Below are 19,335 nucleotides of genomic sequence, written 5' to 3'. Positions count from 1 at the left end.
CTCACCATTGACGCGTGACCCCTACAAATGATGTATGTTGGGAGAATGGACACTTGCCTAGTTAACATCACTGTGTGAAAAATAACCAGCCAATATTTTATTTATTCTCCAAAACTTCTAGCAAATATATTTCTCTAACATGACCTAAAATTACAGCTAGGTAATAGATGTTCAGAAATGGTCGTACTTTTGTAAAATATGAGTGAGGGCAAGGCATAGCTAGCCAACTCCCCGCGTTATTTGAATGGAGATTTGACCGAAAATATTGGTATCGGACCGCTCACTTCTGAAGGATGCCACAAAAAAACCGGTAAAAGCTACATTTAAATTATTCTAAATAGGTTCTAGAAAATAAAGTTTTGTAACATGTCCTAGATTTTTAGCTAATTTAGGTGTTTGGAGAGGGTCGTACTTTTGTGTTTTAGGAAGGACATGTAAACGACAGATAACACCAAAAATATGAAGAAATTATTTCTAAACCGTGTTAAGTCAAAAATCATTATGTTGCTCATTTTCAAGAATGCTGGTTTACAAAAAGCACGACATTGTCTGATTTCGTGAACAAAGCCACACATAACATTGTTTCCTTTCGTTACCTCTATACGCTGTTACCCAACTGAAGCTATGAATACCAGATTTATTGCGATATCGCACATGAAAACAGTCACTTGTGCACAACCAGAGAAGATCCGATTTAATCAGTTGAGCTGTTTCAATGAGTGTTATCTTGGTTTAATAGCTTTTAATGGGGTTAAGTCCTGCAAAGGTCGAGATGAATTCTACTGTAGACATGACTGCATCATGTGGAGCAGAAGTTGAGAGTGGCTCAACACAGTGTGGAAAAGAGCATGCTAGGGATCACAAAAAGAGACAGAAAAACAAATGAGTGGATCAAAAGCATGACACAGGTCACCGATATCATCCAAAGAAGTGGTCGTGGGCTGGTCACCTATAGCTAGAACATCAGATGGACGATGGACCAAACTGGTTACAGAATGGATACCTAGAAATGGTACTAGGCACCCAGAAAGTTAGATGAGGGATGAAATTACAAAATTTCTTGATGTAACCTGGATGAGAAAGACGTGGAATAAATCAGAGTGGCGTCACCTTGGAGGGGTTATCAACCTGCAGTGGGTCGACGCTGGCTTAGGATGATGATTAATTTTTGGTGCAAGCCCGGCAGGGCTGATGCCGGAGAAAGCAAGGGTAAATGTAACAAATTGTGACATCACATATATACCATGAGTGAAAATTATTAAGTGAAAGCATACGTATACCGGGGGTGTGGCGCATGACGGAGGGAACGCATCACACAATATACTAATGAGTGAAAATTATTAAGTGAAAGTATATAGGGGGTGTGGCGGAGGAAACGCTGGAAATGTAGGGCAAATCACAAAATAATATCCATCTATGCCCAGCTGCGGTACAGGAAGTAAAGCAAACAAAGTGACCAAGCGGCATCTCTAGCCCCATAGCCTATACAATGGACCTAGACATTTCACCTTGCATCTTACTTACCATCACGTCCCGGAACAAATGGTGGATCCCCAATAGCCTGTAGCTCTACATCTAGGACCTCTTTCTTGCATCGTTTGCAAGACATGATGATGCTTAGATATGCCACCCGGAAATTCTTGTTCACCATGGCATAAATGATACCATTGATACTCGATGGAGAATGCGCTACCAGCATCACAAATACGAACTCCGTAGCTTCCCACTGCTTCGGACGATCCAAAAACCAGATAATGCTCATGGTCCCCCAACCAATGGCGAGGTACAAAGAAACTGCCATTACCGCCCATAGTATATGAGTGTCATGTGAAGTCATATCTTCCAATTGCGGAGTTGTAGGTGCGCGAATGGATAATGCGTCCGGATCAACGTCTATCGGGGAATGAAGGTGGTTGTTGCCAATTCCCTCATGCGCCAATCCTAAACTTGGAGTAGGAGAGTCAGGTAAGTTGGGGTGTATCTCAATCTGTTTAGCACGAAGAACTACGAATGTACGGATGATGCAAAATGCAACGACAGAGAACGGTAGCCAAAAGCCGAGTGCGAGCAGAAAGAGGGTGAAACTAGAAGACGCGGTGTAATCATAGGTGCAGTGCATGAGACGTGCATCATAGCCGTGAGAACCCCATCCCATCATCGAAGGCAGGACAATCATAGGGCATAAAGTCCACACCCAGAAAACCATGACGGTCACGGATTGAGCTGTGTATACCACTTTGTATAAACTCTTATGACAGACACGAATGTAAATGTGCACTGCGCACGATGCAAGACTCCAAACAGAACATAGCATTGCGGAGAGATAAAAGTAAGAAATTACTTTACAGAATCGCGAGCCATAATTGAGAAGACCTTGTCCTCTGTGTACAATTCCAATGATGCTGAAGATATCGAGAAGCACTAAGGATACACAGTCTGCAAGGACTAAGTTGAAGATGAAGATGTTATTGACGGAGCGAAGCTTCTTGAAGGTGAGAACGGAGCCAATAAGAAGGAGGTTCCCCAAGGCACCGACGACAAGAAGCAGAAGAGTGCAGACGAGATATGCGGTGGTATCAAGCAGACTCATGGGGATTTCGTCACCATCGTTATTTGCTTGAGCTAACATTGTGACACTTTTAACATAGATATAATTACTATATCCGCATGAAAGGCAGTTCAAATTTTTGAAAGTCAAACTGGCTCATCTACGGCCTTGCAATAACCTGTAGTTTTACAATTGGACGAGATCTCGCTGCACGCATAATAGTTACGGACTTTATTAGCACGCACTAAAGATTGTGCACTAGTTATTGACGCAGAATACGGACGAAATGTTACTTAACTGTTAGTAAAATGAAACCTGACATAAATGGTTGGATCGGCGCAAGATCTACTAGCACTAGTTAAATAAAATACGAATGCTGAGCTAAAGGTCAGATAGAAATCTTACAAAATAAGAAGAGAAACCTTAAAAAACAGGCATATATAGGCCCTATATACAGGGTGATTTAAAATGAACTGTACCCAACTTTAAAAATTAAAATAAAATACTTATTGACATTTAAATAACTTGTGTTTTTAAGTTGTAACGGGATAATATGTTTCCTATTACTGGTGAAAAAATTGTGTCTTTACCTCTGATGGTTTTGAAGAAAAGTACATTCTTAGAAAACATACCAAAAACGATGTTGCACACGGATGAGTATTTTATTCAAACTATCTATTCTACAGCATTTTGCTCACTGAACTGCCCTCAAACACTTTCAGTTCAACATAAATTGTGCGTGTTTATTTAAAAATAAAAATAAAATGAATTGATAAATAAAAAAAATTAAAATTAAATACTTACCGACATTTAAATAATTTTATATTGCAAGCTGTAATAGGATATTAGGCTATGTTTCCTATTATTGGTGAAAAAATCAGGTCTCAATATTGCACCAGCACCGTTTCTATTTGAATTCAAATTTCCCTCTACAATATGATTTCAAGTCAACGGGTCCTTTGTTCTACATGTATTATTTAACATGTAATCTTTGTAAACCTGACATTGTAATTGAATATCAATATTATTTATTTAATAATGCGAAATAACATTAATTTGTCTTGGTCTTGCTGTACATATGTACGCAGTCATGGTTGTTGCATTTTGTTACTGCGGTGGACATGGTATAGAAAACGGATAACGTACTTCCGTGTGTTGGTCTAAAAATGGGATGATAACTTGAAAATGCGATATCTTCTGACTAAAACCACTTATTATCAAAATTCAAAATTTTTACTACAGAACACTTATCACTGCTTTCTATGATAGTTTTTTTTGATGTACAATCACTGCAAATATACAAAAAAATTGGGTAAAGTTGGGTACAGTTCATTTTAAATCACCCTGTACATATTACAAACTCAAACAAAATGCCCTATTATGGACTTGTCAGAACATTCTTTCGGTGCCTCAAAGTCAAGGTTTGCAGCCATAATATATAATTAGTAACAACTCTCAGGAAGGTTTTATTGTCATTTTAAGCCGAAATAATGGCATTGAATTGCAAATTACAAATTATGCACCAGCAGGGATTTCGAAAGAAGAGAACCATATTCCCTGGTTCTAGCAAGAACAACGAATATGATCGTTTTTTAAAATCACATACCGGTATAGTTTCTGCAGACTTCCTCTGTGTATTAATTGTATAGGAGGAGAGATGCGATATGCCATGCTCATTAAAATGAAGCCCTACATTTGCTAGTCAGGCTAAAGGAACTGAGCTATTTCGGGGCCTATTAGTAGTAGGCCTACTAACAGTTCACCATAGTGTAGTTTTGATACTTGAAACCTTACAAGTATATTTTTAAGTGGCGTAACTAGGGGGGCAACGTGCCCAGGGCGCTACCACTAGGGGGGGGTGGCTCCAAATGGTCCTCACTTAAAAAATATGCCATTCCCACACCCCCACGTCTAAGATATTCTCGGGTGGGGGTAGGGGTGGCAATTTTGTTTCTTGCCCCTGCGCTACCAACCATTACGCCACTGCCCGGATATTAAAAAAAACCAGTTTACTCATGTGACACACCCATAACACATTCACACACACCCTTCCCTCACCAAGCCCACCCTATAAGCATTGTATATTTTCGAGGACTCTGTTTGTTTTTATTGTGATGTGCCCTGAGTAATTTAAATTTGATTAATCTCTGTTTACAAAATCAGTTATTTCATGAGTGATTGATCTAAACAAACTGAATCATATTCAACTGTAAATTTTGTTCATTTTGAACAATTCCTAAGAAAAAACGAAGTTTTTGACTCACGTTTTAGTGACGTTTTACCACTACACTAGTGGCTTCATCAGACTGGCAACTCATCACATCTGATTGTTTCCTTTTATGGGTAACAGGAGACACCGTGGAGGGCGTGATGAGTTGGTCAAAGATGTTGTTGAGTGAGTAGGCCCCCTCGTCCTTGTTTAGAGTGTCATGTCCTTTTCTGCGGATCCAAATGGCTTCCTTGAGCCACCTGGTAGTCTTGTCAGCTTCGCGATCAATGACTTTGGATTCCCCCCAATTGATTGAGTGATTTGTGGAGGCAATTCTTAGGAATTGTTCAAAATGGACAAAATTTACAGTTGAAATCTACATTCCTAATGAACTTGTTCAAAGATTTGAATCATATTCAATTTTATGTTGGATTGTTGGAATTGGAAAATACCCTGCTCTCTATGCCCAACCAGCGCTTGAAGGCTATGGTACATGGTAGCACCATCAACCATGTCACAGACTTCAAGTATTTGGGTTCCAAGGTGGGCTCTAGTGTCATGAGTATTGGAGACCTAAAGAGAAGAAAAGCACTAGTCTGGTCAGCTTTCTGGAAACTGGAACGCCTTTGGAGAAGCCCATCCCTGCCAATCGAAACAAAAATCAAGCTGTTTGAGACAACATGTGTTACTGTTTTTCTGTACGGGTGCGAGTCATGGGTAATCACCAAGGACATGGAAAACAAGATCAATGCCTTTGCTACATCTTAATTGCTACAGAGTCATGTTAAAAATCAAGCGTGGGGATCGGATTCTAAATGAAACTATCTACAATCTGACCAACACCACTCCACTGGGGTTGCCAGAGTCAAGATTCATCAACTCAAATTTCTCGGCCATATACTGCGTCTTGAAGACGTCGAGCCTGATTATGCCCTTTTAAAATTCCACCACATGGGAAGAGGAAAACCGGGACGGCCGCGCACACTGTACCTACAGTATGCTCAGCATCTCCTGGGAGATACTGAAGGGATGCTGCAGCCAAACAAAATTGTTTCGCTTGCTCATGATCGCAATAGTTGGAGAAAGCTTGTAATCACCTGCTCCGCAGCTGAGTGTGTGTCGTCGTTCTTCAAAAAGAGGTACATTGAGCCAGTTTGCATAGCCAATAAAGTGCTATTTGATACAGCAAAGAAGGAGATTTTGAGTATATGAAGGTGCAAAATTCTTCTGTTGAATTACTGGAGTCTGATTTATAAAACAACACATCTGTCAATAAAAAGGATCAGTGCAGAAAAAGCCTGTTTCCTAGAGAAAGAGAGTGATTGGCGAAAGAAGCATCTTAGCTGGAGAAAGTGTCAACTGTGCAAGGATTTGAGCGTTTGGAGAAAACAGCATCATTTCTGTGCGATGATTTTACGCAAAGGATATATTAGTGTAAGTGTAGAATGAACTTCGCTGATCAGTGATTTTCGTAGGATAAGCAAACAAGGATATGTACATCAACCAGAACACTATAATCATCAAGAAGACGACTGCTGGGTATTAATTAATATGAAAATTGTGATTGTGTGATTACATTGTATGTATTTTAATTGTTCATGTACCAATCATATTTTACTTTATATTAAGGGCATACTACACCCATATATTGGTTTGATTGGTCTAAAAAAATATGTTTTCATTTATAGCTAGGCGATATATGCACGGATCATGTGAAATAAAAAAAATGAAAAAAGAAGAAAAAAATGCTTTTACACATTGTAGTAAGTCATTTTAGCCCTATATATTTTTTGTTTACTGTGTATCCTAGTAACTCAGATCTGTGTTTCATTACAAACTATAATTTATTCTTTTCAACATGTTCAAGTAGGGTACATGAATAGAATACATTAAATCCTTTATACTCTCTATAGAAAATCTATAGTGGTGCATGCAAAATATATAACACTGAATAAATTAAATAAACACTTACACAATGGATGAATAGTCATTAGTCAATTTAATTATATAATGTGTTGTTAGGAGAAGAAAAGGCTATTAGGTCACCGTATGTCAGGTTATAGGTCAATTGGTTCAGGACTTCAGGTCAAATTTAAGCATCAATTTTGAATACACATGTAAGAGTCTGTGATATCATAATTAGGAATAATTTTGATATTCTGTCTTTAACTGGATATATATCGAGAAGTGCAAGGTGGATATACTAATATACCTTGGGATGTAAATGGTGAGTACAATTTAGAATGCCTAGTTGAGATGGATTTCACAAATAAATATAAAATAGTTACCAAAATCACAAAAGTTAAGCTTACGGAAAACTACCCAATATGGTGGTATAGGTGACAAGAAATACAATTTTTTTCAACATTGCTGCAGTATAGTTGTGGTAACCTGTTACCTGGGGCTTAATTATGTTTCAGTGAAATAATGTCGCAAGTTAAAAATACAAAATATAGCTCAACATTGAAAATAGAAGCATTTTAACCAGTTCCTTTTTTGATAGTTGTGGAGCACCAAGTTCATGAAGTCATAAAAGAAATCAGGAACCACTTATTCCCATTTTACATATCAACTTTATTTCCCTAACGTGTTAGCAACACATATCCAAAATTTTAACGAAATCCGTTGATAGTAAGCTTTCCAAAATGAAGTGAATTTAAATCATCAGTGATGTACCACCTTTTGGCTTCTACTTTTAAAAGCATGTAAGCTACGTTGATACCGATGCCACCAATAAAACGAGAAGATTTGCCCCTTCATTTTGCATACCACTTTGTCCAATTTTTTGTTGTAATTTCTTCACAAAATGCAAAAAAATGCAAAAAAAAAATCAATGGGTGTAGTACCCCCTTAACCATATATTGTTAACTTAATCAGTGTATTATTGTTGTGTATTCGTCGTGTGAACTTGGGAAAAGGGTGATCTTGCAATGGCCTTGAGTTGTTACGGCTCGTAAACAGTTACAGTAGGCCTATGTTGTTATGTCCTCACATGGTCCTCGGAATTAATAACAATCCATATGCACCGCTACACACATACATTATACAATAGCAACACCCCCCCCACACACACACCCCCACCCCCACACCCAACCCCACCCCCCCCCACTCCACACACACCCCAACCAACCCCACACAAATATATATACACAAAAACAAAATAAAATTACATATAGCTTTACTCATTGCACCAAGGATAACATCACGGCAGACAACTCCCGAGCAGCCCTGCATATGTCCAAGTGCCCTCACAAAATGAATCTTTATCAAGTCACCTATAATCAAAATCCTAACACACTCTCCCTCTTTCATCCCACACCCACACAAACGAAATAAAATCAGTTGTAAAGTGGTGGAAAGTTTCCGGGAATTTTGGAAAGTTTCCGTGAATTTTGAAGGGCCCGGGAATATTGGGAATTTTGGGAATTTTCAATTATTGGCTTTTATTATTTTTTTAAACTTGTATTTTAATATTTAATCATTCAGAAAGCAAATTGAAAGCAAATTCAATCTTTTCACAACATACATATGATGTTTACAAGCAGATAAGTGCTACCAATGAAATATATGCCTTGTTTATATGTTCTTTTACCACAGATTTTAAGTATTTAAAAAATGACAAAGATTTTTTCATGTAGATTTAAAGTTCCACTCCAAAGATGCAGATAATATTGGTTAGATTGCAAACAGATAACAAATTAACAGTTATGGACGACTTAATAATTCTTAACTTGTTGTATGGTTATTGATCATTTTTGAAGTTTTTTATTATGATTGTATTTGTATGCTCTTATAAATTACTCCAATACCCTAATCTACACAGTGATTCCCCTGTTTAAACTTTAATTTTTGGATTTGAAAGAAAATTCCCGAAAATTCCTGTTAATTCCCATTAATTCCCAAAATTTCCGGTGGAAACTTTCCACTCCGAAAATTTACGGGAATTTTACAACCCTAGTAATTGTACTCATTAATTTGTATACCGCAGGTAACTTAAAAAGGATGGCATCAATGTAGACTTTCCTGTCTCCCGAGGTCCCACAAAGTGAATCTTTATCAAGTCAGTTGCGTAAATTGTAGGGCCTATTTATTGTAACTGCAGTCAACAAGGATGGCATCAATGTAGACTTTCTTGTCTCCGGAAGTCCTCACAAAATAAATCTTTATCAATTCACCTCATTAAAATCCTATCACACACTGTCTGCCGCTCTCACCCGCCTACACCCCCCCCCACACACACACACCCCCACACCCCAACATCCGATAAAATCATAATGCAAGCATCCCAGCAAACACACAACGTTTTCGACATCATTCGCAAAAGGTTATAAAAGGTTGTCAGAAAACGTTTAAATGTCGGGTTATATAAAGGGTATATTAAGAGTATAAAACGTTTTCATAACCTTAAAAACATTTTTGATAATCTACTGCTCAGCAAACAAAATGTTTTACAGAAAACGTTTAAATATCGGGTTATATAAAGGGTATCAAAACGTTTTAATAACATTCCAAAAACATTCTTGAAAACTTGATACAAAACATTCTAAACAGAATGTTATTTTGGGGTTGAAAAAATATTTTGCGAAAAAATGTTAGCCCAAAATATTTTCAATAACGTTTTAAAAACGTTTTCATGAGCTTTATATAACCCGACATTTAAATGTTATTAAAAGGTTTTGAAGAAAACATTTTAAGAACATTTCTGTGTTTGCTGGGCTCAAATATTTTAACATAATGTTATTTAAGTATTGACACAATATTTGGCAAAAATGTTTGCAAAAATAGTTTACAATAACATTTTTGAAAACATTTAAAATATTGTTGTAGTGTGTTTTCATACAAAACGTTTTAAAACGTTATCATGACCTTTATATAACCCGACATTTTAATGTTATTAAAACGTTTTACCTAAACGAAAAGCCAAAATATAACTTATTTAAAACGTTTTTAAAACGTGTTTGTGTTTGCTGGGATTTGGAATAGGCATGATTAGCATATACACCGCCATACATGTTTCTCTTTTTAGCAGTGGCGTAACTAGACATTTTCATTTTGGGAGGGGAGAAATCGGGGTTAGGGGGCGCAGCCGGCCCGTGCCCCCCCCCGCCCCTTTGGCGGATCCCAAAAATATAAAAAGAAGAAAGGAAAGACAAGGGAAGGAGAGAAAGAAAAGAGGAAAAGAAAAGAAAGGGAAAAAAGAGAAGAAAAGAAAGAAAATTGACTATGTAATGGGAAAGTCATAGACATGTTTGCCACGAAGTATCCTCGCATAATGTTGTTAAATAACCCACTTGCAAATTAAAGGTATGTTACAATATTTCAAATTTATTTCAATAAATCTTCCCATTTGCCCATGCACATTGGTCAGAGTTGCCCAAATAAAACTGAAATAATTGTCACCAGTGACCACATATGAATTTCTTAAAGAGATATGGCAAAAAAAGTCCTAGGTTGCTGTGTTTACATGTCATAAATGGAGTGTTTTCATGCATCGCGCAATATTTTACCATAAACATAAAGCTAAAATTTTCTAAATTGGTTTTGATTTCAGTGTAATTAAAACAAAAATGAGCCAGACAAAGTAACGAAAAATGCCCAAATTAGACCCGTCTATATATATCTAAGCGTGTTAAAATGCACAAAACCCAGTAGTTCCCCCCACCCCGCCAGGGCTTCGCCCCAGGACACCACCACGGGCCCTTAAGCGGGCCCTGCACACCTTTGTTTCCAATTGACATTTTATTGTGAAATGTCATTGTACAAGGAATACATTTAAAAAAATCATGATAGCCCCCGAATGAGAAGTCTTTAATTATCTTTGTAGGCCTAATCACTCAAAAAGCATTTTGTGTGAATTTTACATCCAAACTAAGTGCTATAAAATTTTAATGAGCCTTTTTATTTTACATGTAAAGTCTATGGTGGTGACGATTAGTAATGGATGGCAATATTGAAAAACCCTCATTTTGGGCCATTTTAGACACTAAAATGCCCATAAAAAAGAATAGCACTTAGTTTGGATGTAAAATTCACACACAATGCTATCTGAGTACGTCCAAACATAATTAAATACATTTCATTCGGGGGCTATAGCAAAAACAAAAAATGTCCTATACCTTAATGGTTATGGAACAAAGGTGCCTGGACCCCACGCCGTTATGACGCTTCGCTCTATTAGCTCGGTGCCCCCCCTTTCTTGAAATCCTGGATCCGCCCCTGATTTGGTGAGTGGCTTATTGGGGTGGGGTGGACAGGCACACCGATCATGATGTGAGGGTGGCCAGGGTATATACGCTGGTCCAGATGGAAGAGGCGCACAAGCCGTGTTTTGGCCATTTTCTTATGGGATTTTCTAAATTTTCAAATCGATTGGGGCACGTGCCCCTCCCCGTACCCCTATGATGCTACGTCACTTTTAGTCATTTTAATGGCATTTTACTCTTTGCCGTCCCAATTTTATTCATGAAAATTTCGAGGCACTTCCACACCCCGCCCCCTGGCTACACCACTGGTGTTAAAATAAGTTAAATCCCACCACCGTATTTTTAAATGAATTTTATCTTCTTTTTTTCCGCTTTATTTCTTCCATTTTAATCATCATCATCATCCTAATAGCCAATATTGACACCCCAAACACTTTTATTGCTGTTTGGTGTTCCTTTGTGAACTCATATCGTTTACACAGAGCATTTATCATAAATATTGCTGGGTTTCCATGTCATCCAAAAATTTTCACCTATAAAAACCGCGACATAACTGAATATTATGAGTCTTTACCATTTGTAAGCAATTAGAAAATTGCGGTTAAACCCCAAAACATGAAATCAAGTGGAATTTTGCTTTTAAAACAAACATTGTGCACGAAATACCCGGGACGAAATATAATGCAACATAGACTATTTTATAATATTTATTTCTTGAACTTTCTTGAATTTCCCGGTATGCGCTTTTTAATGCGCATGCGCATCGCACTTCTGTTATTGCAGAAAGCCCGTAGCCCAAATGTTGCAGAATTCGACAACTGAGATGCCAGCACTGTCCACTGATTAGACCTGTTCTCTAATTTATTTTTATTTTTATTTACAGAAAACATGAAACTTAAAGAACTTGAAAGTTGTTTGCAAGAAGTGGATGTCTTTGAAGATCCTAAAGTGTTGTTAGAACAGTATCCTACAACACCACACATTGCAGGTTTGTAAATTTAATTTTGATAAATTTAGACTCAGTCATTTTGAATTGACATTGTACAGTCCACATTTGACATTGTAATTTGTACATGTAGTCGTACATGTAGACTGAGACTCAAAACCTTTCCGTTCAATGGAACGATGATGCAAACCATACTTGCCTATAAATTATGTAAAAATGGGGTTGAAGATTTAGGACACTTTAGTTTAGGGGCTGTGCAATGGGGAGGGTAAAAATTGGGGGGAGAAGAGGGGGAGGCGATTTTCGGCACACATTCATGGGGCGCCTTTTTAATAAAATGCTCTAAAAAGGCCTAGGAAAACAGTATGGAAATGCTTTAATATGCAAATTTTCCTGCTCGCTGCACTCGCAACATATATCTAGACCATTTAAGGTTTGCAAATTGGGATCCCAAAAATTTGACATATGTAAAGGGGGGGGGGCAAGCAATTTTTGGCAGGCCGAGAGGGGGGGCCAAGCGATTTTCGGAAATTTTATATGCTATAGCCATGCACTATCATTTTTAATGTCAAGACTCGAAAGCCGCTGAATACCAAATTCTTGAATAAACTGAATGTAATTTGTAAATAACTTGGGATTTTATCTGGCAACTTTTTATACAAGACATGTTTTGTGATTTTTTTGTTATTTCCAGTGATTATTTTTTCGATATTTGTAAGGCACTTGAAACTTGAATTTTGAGTTTAGAGTTCGCCGCCAGTGTTATGAACTTTGTGCCGCATTTGAGATGCAAAATCGGAAAATAATTCATTATTTTGCAAGTTTGTACTAAAACATTGTAACACATTAATTTTCATTAAAAGGGAATTCCAAATTAAAATAAATGCAAATTTTATTAGTTCTCATAATTTACATAAATCTCAAGCCTGGCCTCATGTCTATTTTGTTTGAACAATGAGCTGGTACATGATCTTTCATAAATTACCCCTTGACTCTCCATTATGTAATAATTATTACGTTCATAGAACCACAACTCATTTCATTCCTCGTAGAAGGTATTTTGAATATTTTTATGTGTTCAATCTCATTGGATTGGATCTGTCTGACACCCGCCGCGCTACATGTTTAATCACCTAAATTGTTTACTTTGCTTATGCCTTCACTCAATTCAGTGATTTATTGTAGCGCTGTTGTGGCTGGGTCACTCCCCCACGGCATGCTGGGTTTCCAGAAGTTCATTATATTACAAGTTTACACTGTTTTAATTTAAATACCGTTGTAGTTGTTTGATTTTCTCTTGTTGTTCCTTTTACATCATAATGTTTTTTATATTACAAGAATGCACTGTCAGGTAGACGAGTGCTGCTGATTCACAAGAATTGTTCAAATAAAATCATTATAATTTAATGCAAGTGTGTGTTTTGTGCTAGTTTGGTCAGTGCATATAATTATTATAAATTAACTATGAACTCAAAAGAAAATAACATATAAATCTACATTACCAAATTGTTTTCCCAGCATGTATGCTACATACCATAGATACAAGATACAATGACATACAAGGGAAGTTGATAGGTGATTTAGGATGCGGATGTGGAGTGTTGAGTATTGGTGCAGCCATGATAGGTGCCAGGTAAGTATACCCTATAATGTGTATTGTACTATTGTTGCATACCAAATTCCAACAGACCTATAAATACATTTAAACTACAGACATAATCTTGATTCAGCCTTTGAACTGCATGGTGGAGGTATTCTCAATTTTGGATTGATGGGGATGGGCAGCTGGGACTCTAAAAGTCTACCCCCAAAATATACAAAATTTGATGAACATTGAAAAGGTGACCCCAAATTGTACCAATTTTCTGGACTTATACGTAATTATTTCTGTTAATATTAAAGTAAATAATAAACATAGACATACTTTTATTCCTACTTTCATTTGATGTCAGCCAATTTGGTTTATCAGATTGTTTCATGCTTGCCATTTGTTCACTCCACTAGCACTAGCACATAATTGGTTGTTTCAAAAATGAAAACAGAAATCTTAAATTTGATTAATTTAGGGTTGCCAAATTACTGATATTCTTTTAAAATAAAGCCAGTTTACAAATACTGTAATGTAATATATATTTTGTCATTATGATCATGAATCATTCTGTTTTCCTCTTATTTTACTCAACAGTTTGTGTGTTGGGGTTGACATCGACGAAGATGCATTACTCATCTGTTCACAAAATGCTGAGGAGTTTGAACTTAATAATATAGATCTTGTACAGTGTGACTTAGGATCAGTGGAGGAAGGAATGTGGAACAAACAGTTTGATACAATTATCATGAACCCACCATTTGGAACTAAACGTAACAAAGGTGGGTTTGAAAATATGTGCAGTGCACATTGTGCACCCTTGTAATTTCTATATATATCAGGAAGTTTGTAACATATGTTTAGTTAATAAAGCTTTATACATATGGTACTAAGTAAAAATAGCAGTGTCCATAATATTACTGACAAGCTGACAAGTGTCACAATAATTGGGGGTTTTAATGTAATTTCTTGAAGGCATTTTTATAGTGCTCTAAACTGCTCTTACATTAACCAGTGGTACCACAGTGCTTTGCCAAGAACAGCAAAATAAAGCTGGTTCTAAAAAATAGTAAATGGGCTATACCAGTTAAAATCCATACACCTGCTATGGAAGACATGATCTTTTGCACAGGCAGGGTGAATTTCAAGTGGGGTTACCTGAATGGAGATTAAGGTCATATCATCCATATTAGAGGATGTATGGATTTCAACTGGAATAGCCCAATAATCTATAGTCTGCACAAAAAGTAACTAGCTGTTATAAATACACCTATAGATTCAGAACTAATAATTGTTTTCACAATATTTCAACATAGAGAGAAGGATGATTTATTTACACGCATTTTGATACCCCATTCGTCAAATGTTGTTCAATATTAACAACACGGTAGTGCTTTTACAGAAAAATACCCGAAAAGTTGCAGTATACAGCGATCAATGGTTATTATGCCAGCACGTAAAGCCCGCCATTATCCTCGCGCTTACTTCAAATCAATACAAATAAATGCAACTTTTAAATTGGGGTATTTTTCTTTCAAAACACTGCTGTATTGTCAATATTTAACAAAATTGGACAAATGGGGTATCAAAATGCGTGTAAATAAATCATCCTTCTTTTTATGTTGAAGTTTTGTGAAAACAATTATTAGTTCTGAATCTATAGGCGTATTTATAACAGCTGAGTTACTTTTTGTGCAGACTTTACATGTACCTTAATTTGCTTCTATTTCAGGTATAGATATGATGTTCTTAAAACTAGCACTAGGGATGGCTACAGATGCAGTGTACTCTTTACATAAGACATCTACCAGAGATGTAAGTGATGCACACTTTATTGGGTTTGAGATTGCAAGATTTAGAACATTTAGAATTCCAGTCAGAAGGTAGATAAAGTTAGGGCTCAAAACACATAGAGGCTACAGGTAACCCAAAAGCTTCACAAAAGCCAGTCAACACAAAACGTTTTAAACAGGTCATATTTGTGACATGATTTGCTCTGTGGGGGCCAAAGCATGCTTTTTGAGAACTGAGTTACTATTTCCTTACACAAACATTAGGATAGCACATACTGGAAACACCAAAGGTGTAGCATACTTGGTTATAAAGTTTTGGGATGTGTATATTTTACTGGGTTTTTTTCTCCAAATTTTGCCTTTAATTCATAGACAAGAAAGATTGTGCCGCATTGGCGAAAACCTTTTAATAACATTTTAAATGTTGGGTCACATACACGTCAAGATCATGAAAATGTTAACAAATATTTTGTATAAAAATACACCACAAAAATATTTCTTAAATGGTGTCAAAATGTTATTGTAATGTTTTGCAAAATATCTTTAAATAATGTTATGGTAATGTATTCAAAAAATGTTTATGAAAACTTTGTATACCTTTTATAGTATATAACCCAACATTTACATGTTTTATGTCAACCTTTTCTAACCTTTTGTGAATAATGTGAAAAAGGTTTTGTGTTTGCTAGGAATATATGTGAAAAATATAGCCAAATATACGTTAATAGTCAAACATACACTTTTGGTATAATATGTTCAAAATAGCCCCTGTATTAATTTTGTATAAAGAATTTTGAGCCCTGGATGAAGATGACTCATAATTATGAAGAAACCATTACATGAATTGAAAGAAGGACAAAACAAGAGTGGTTATCATATGTTATTGCACTTTCATTGATATAGTGGGTATATATTCTTGCAAAATCTGTATTTTCGGGTATGAAAATATACCCAATTTGGAAAAGTGAAAAACAGATACTCTTTTCAAATTCGATAGATAACGGAAAATCACACCCAAATCATAGACAAATAAAAGTGTATGCAACTATTTTTCAGCACATACAGAAGAAAGCTAAAGAATGGGGAGTGGAAGTTGAAGTTGTAGCAGGTAAGATCATAATACTAAAGTTTGTTCGGCTTATATAAGGCGAAAATTATTCAGCTTTTGTTATTGCTTGCGTCAAAAAAGTCCCAACTCATGCTCGCGTAAATTCACATAAGCGTGCACCAGTCACACATTACGTGACGCACAACTAGGGTAAGCATTGCGCCCAACTGCGTGCATACCATTCTATATCAATACACGGTGTTATGATTCTTATTTTTTCTGCCTTATATAAACCAAACAAACTTATAAGCTCTAAAATTTATGAAAATATTGGATCATTAATTGTGGAGCTATTTCTGAATTCATACTTTTTTAACCACTCTTTATTTCGACTTCACTAATTAAATACAACACGTTTTCATAAATTGTGAGAATTAATTTTGTGTCTTTGTTTTTCTTATTGTTTTTAATAGAATTGCGATTTGACCTCCCAGCAACCTACAAATTCCACAAGCAAAAATCAGTAAGTATTCTTATGAGTAAAAAGCCACAACTAAATGATGTGACTCAATCATCTCCAACTATAGTTCCTCTGATCTTTAGAGTGGTAGTGACGTCAAAAAGCACTTCTGCATGCCAGACAGTGTTTCTATTTTGCTGCCTCTATACTAGAGTGTATATTCTGTGATATTGAGAGCGCCGCACATGTTTCACACCGGTGTACTGTCATGCAGCCTAAAACATGTAGTGCTGTCACAGCCAATCTTGAGGTGATATGAACTATAGGCTGATGTCACAAATTGTGAAATTAAAAGCAAAAGTTAGTAAGGCAAATTCATTGACTTGTAACCATATATTTGTAATGGTTTCTTTCAGGTTGATATAGAAGTAGATTTCTTAAGATTCTCCCACCCCACAAAATCACAGGCATCTAAAAGGTGACACAAGCTTCAAGAGCCAGAGTAAGGATATTCAGCTGTAGCAGAGTGTATAGAAATGGACAATTATGGTAAGCACAAGAACAGTCAGAATGTATTTGTAGGGGGCCGGCACCTTTGTTCCATAACCATTAGGGTATAGGACATTTTTTGAAATGTCATTGTACAAGGAATACATAAAAAAAAATTCCACATAGCCCCCGAATGAAATGTATTTAATTATGTTTGTACTCACTCAGGTAGCATTGTGTGTGAATTTTACATCCGAACTAGAGGCTATTCTTTTTTATGGGCATTTTAGTGTCTAAAATGGCCCAAAATGAGGTTTTTCAATATTGCCGTCCATTTCTAATCGTCACCACCAAAGGCTTTACATGTAAAATAAAATGGCTCGTAAAAAATTAATAGCCTCTAGTTCGGATGTAAAATTCACACCAAATGCTTTTGAGTGATTACAAAGATAATTAAATACTTTTCATTCGGGGCTATGTGGAATTTTTTTTATGTATTCTTGTACAATGACATTTCACAATAAAATGTCCATTGGAAACAAAGGTGGGGGGGGGGGCATCATTCTATGGCAAATTTGCCTTTGAAGGTTATTGAAAATATTAATGACAGCCAATGCATATAATTATGACATCACAAATACAAAATTGCTTCAGTTATGTTTGATCTAGTGCCACAGCTGCCACTACAAACATTCACAAGAATTACACAAGAAATTGTGATTTAGATACTCTGTTGTGCATTTTATTACCACAAGTCAAAATAAATAACAATGTATGTTTTAGTCATTCTTTTTTACACAAAATAATATGAGCTACAAAATATGTTTTATTATAATGTACTCTAGTGCTCAACAAGACCAACTTTTCTACTTGAGATCTTGACGGATTAATTCCTTTCCTGTTTTCAACCTAATTAGCCCCCTAGATGCTTAAGTCAGTCACATTGGGGGGCACTTATTAAAACAATGATAAACTTCCAGATTTAGGATTATGTTTTGTTGATATCTTGTTTTTTCCCAATCGTTTCCAGTTTGATATGAAACATCTGAATGATGGTGAAGCATCATCGGAAATGAGCATCACCATAAAGCACATGAGATGGACATCATACTAAATATGCCAGTCCATTTCAACTCGACAATACTATGTACTTTTATTGACTTGAATACTCAATATGTCACCAGAACTGTATCATGTTAACTGAAATGGAACAACCAGCCAGCAATATAAATCCAGGAAAGCAGATTCTATTCCCACCAAAGGTTATATACATAGAGTGTAAATGACAATACTCGTTCCTGTTGAAATGGAAGAAGTCAGCATGCATCAGTAACAATGAATACATTTGATAAACCAAGTAACTGGTAAGATCATTCTTCATTAACCCTAATGCCCCAAGCCAAGTTTTGCAAGGAATAACGAAAGAAGAATTTCTTGGGTGTGATTTTGAACTAGAGACCCTCTGGTGCCAGACATGTGCACGGCCATACCTTGCCATGGAGGTCTACCTTGGCCACCCAAGCTTCCCGTGCCCATATTACTGCTTGCATGATGATGCAGTCGCATCACATGGGATGACCATGCTTGCAGATGCTTTGTGAATTTAGTTTTTTTATCTTTGGTTCAGTTAGGGGTAAGTAACTCGTAATTGAGGAAAATTAAGGTGTTATTAAGTGATATTATCTTGTGTCCCTATAAATACATGAATACCATCGAAAAGCCAAGAAACTAACTGACCAAATAATATATTTATCCTAATTAGCAACTCTATTTTTATAAGCATCCCATAGTGATCAAAATTTGAAATTTGTTCAGCACAAAATGGTGTGAACATGATTTGGTCTTCCTGTGATATTATTTTGTTCTATTTATTATATAAATGTAGTTTTTATCCTATTCTGAATTGCAACATTGGTTGTCATGGAAATGTCCATTTCTATGTTGATATTCAAAACAGTAAATAATAAGCCCCACCCCTCAAAAAATAATTAAGCATCTGGTTGTTAATTAGGTTGAATATGGTCTTGATTTGGATGTCTACACCCCCACCC

At 36.3% G+C, this 19,335-nt stretch overlaps 2 protein-coding genes across 2 annotated transcripts; one reads left to right on the top strand and one right to left on the bottom strand.

The window, feature by feature from the left end:
* Positions 1-1,516: 1,516 nt before the first annotated feature.
* On the bottom strand, positions 1,517-2,629 carry LOC140159424 (melatonin receptor type 1B-A-like). Its single transcript, XM_072182898.1, has one exon. It carries the CDS (start codon positions 2,627-2,629, stop codon positions 1,517-1,519), a length of 1,113 nt encoding a protein of 370 aa, XP_072038999.1.
* Positions 2,630-11,803: 9,174 nt separating this feature from the next.
* Positions 11,804-19,016, top strand: LOC140158656 (rRNA N(6)-adenosine-methyltransferase METTL5-like). The gene is made up of 8 exons (XM_072181828.1): positions 11,804-11,948; positions 13,425-13,539; positions 14,092-14,276; positions 15,227-15,309; positions 16,344-16,395; positions 16,809-16,858; positions 17,212-17,344; positions 18,315-19,016. Exons 1-7 carry the CDS (start codon positions 11,849-11,851, stop codon positions 17,275-17,277), a joined length of 651 nt encoding a protein of 216 aa, XP_072037929.1. The 5' UTR covers positions 11,804-11,848; the 3' UTR covers positions 17,278-17,344; positions 18,315-19,016.
* The last annotated feature ends 319 nt before the right edge of the window (positions 19,017-19,335 follow it).

Source organism: Amphiura filiformis, chromosome 8 (assembly GCF_039555335.1).
Source record: "Amphiura filiformis chromosome 8, Afil_fr2py, whole genome shotgun sequence".
NCBI lineage: Eukaryota > Metazoa > Echinodermata > Ophiuroidea > Amphilepidida > Amphiuridae > Amphiura > Amphiura filiformis.
This window is presented reverse-complemented; position numbering and strand designations above follow the sequence as displayed.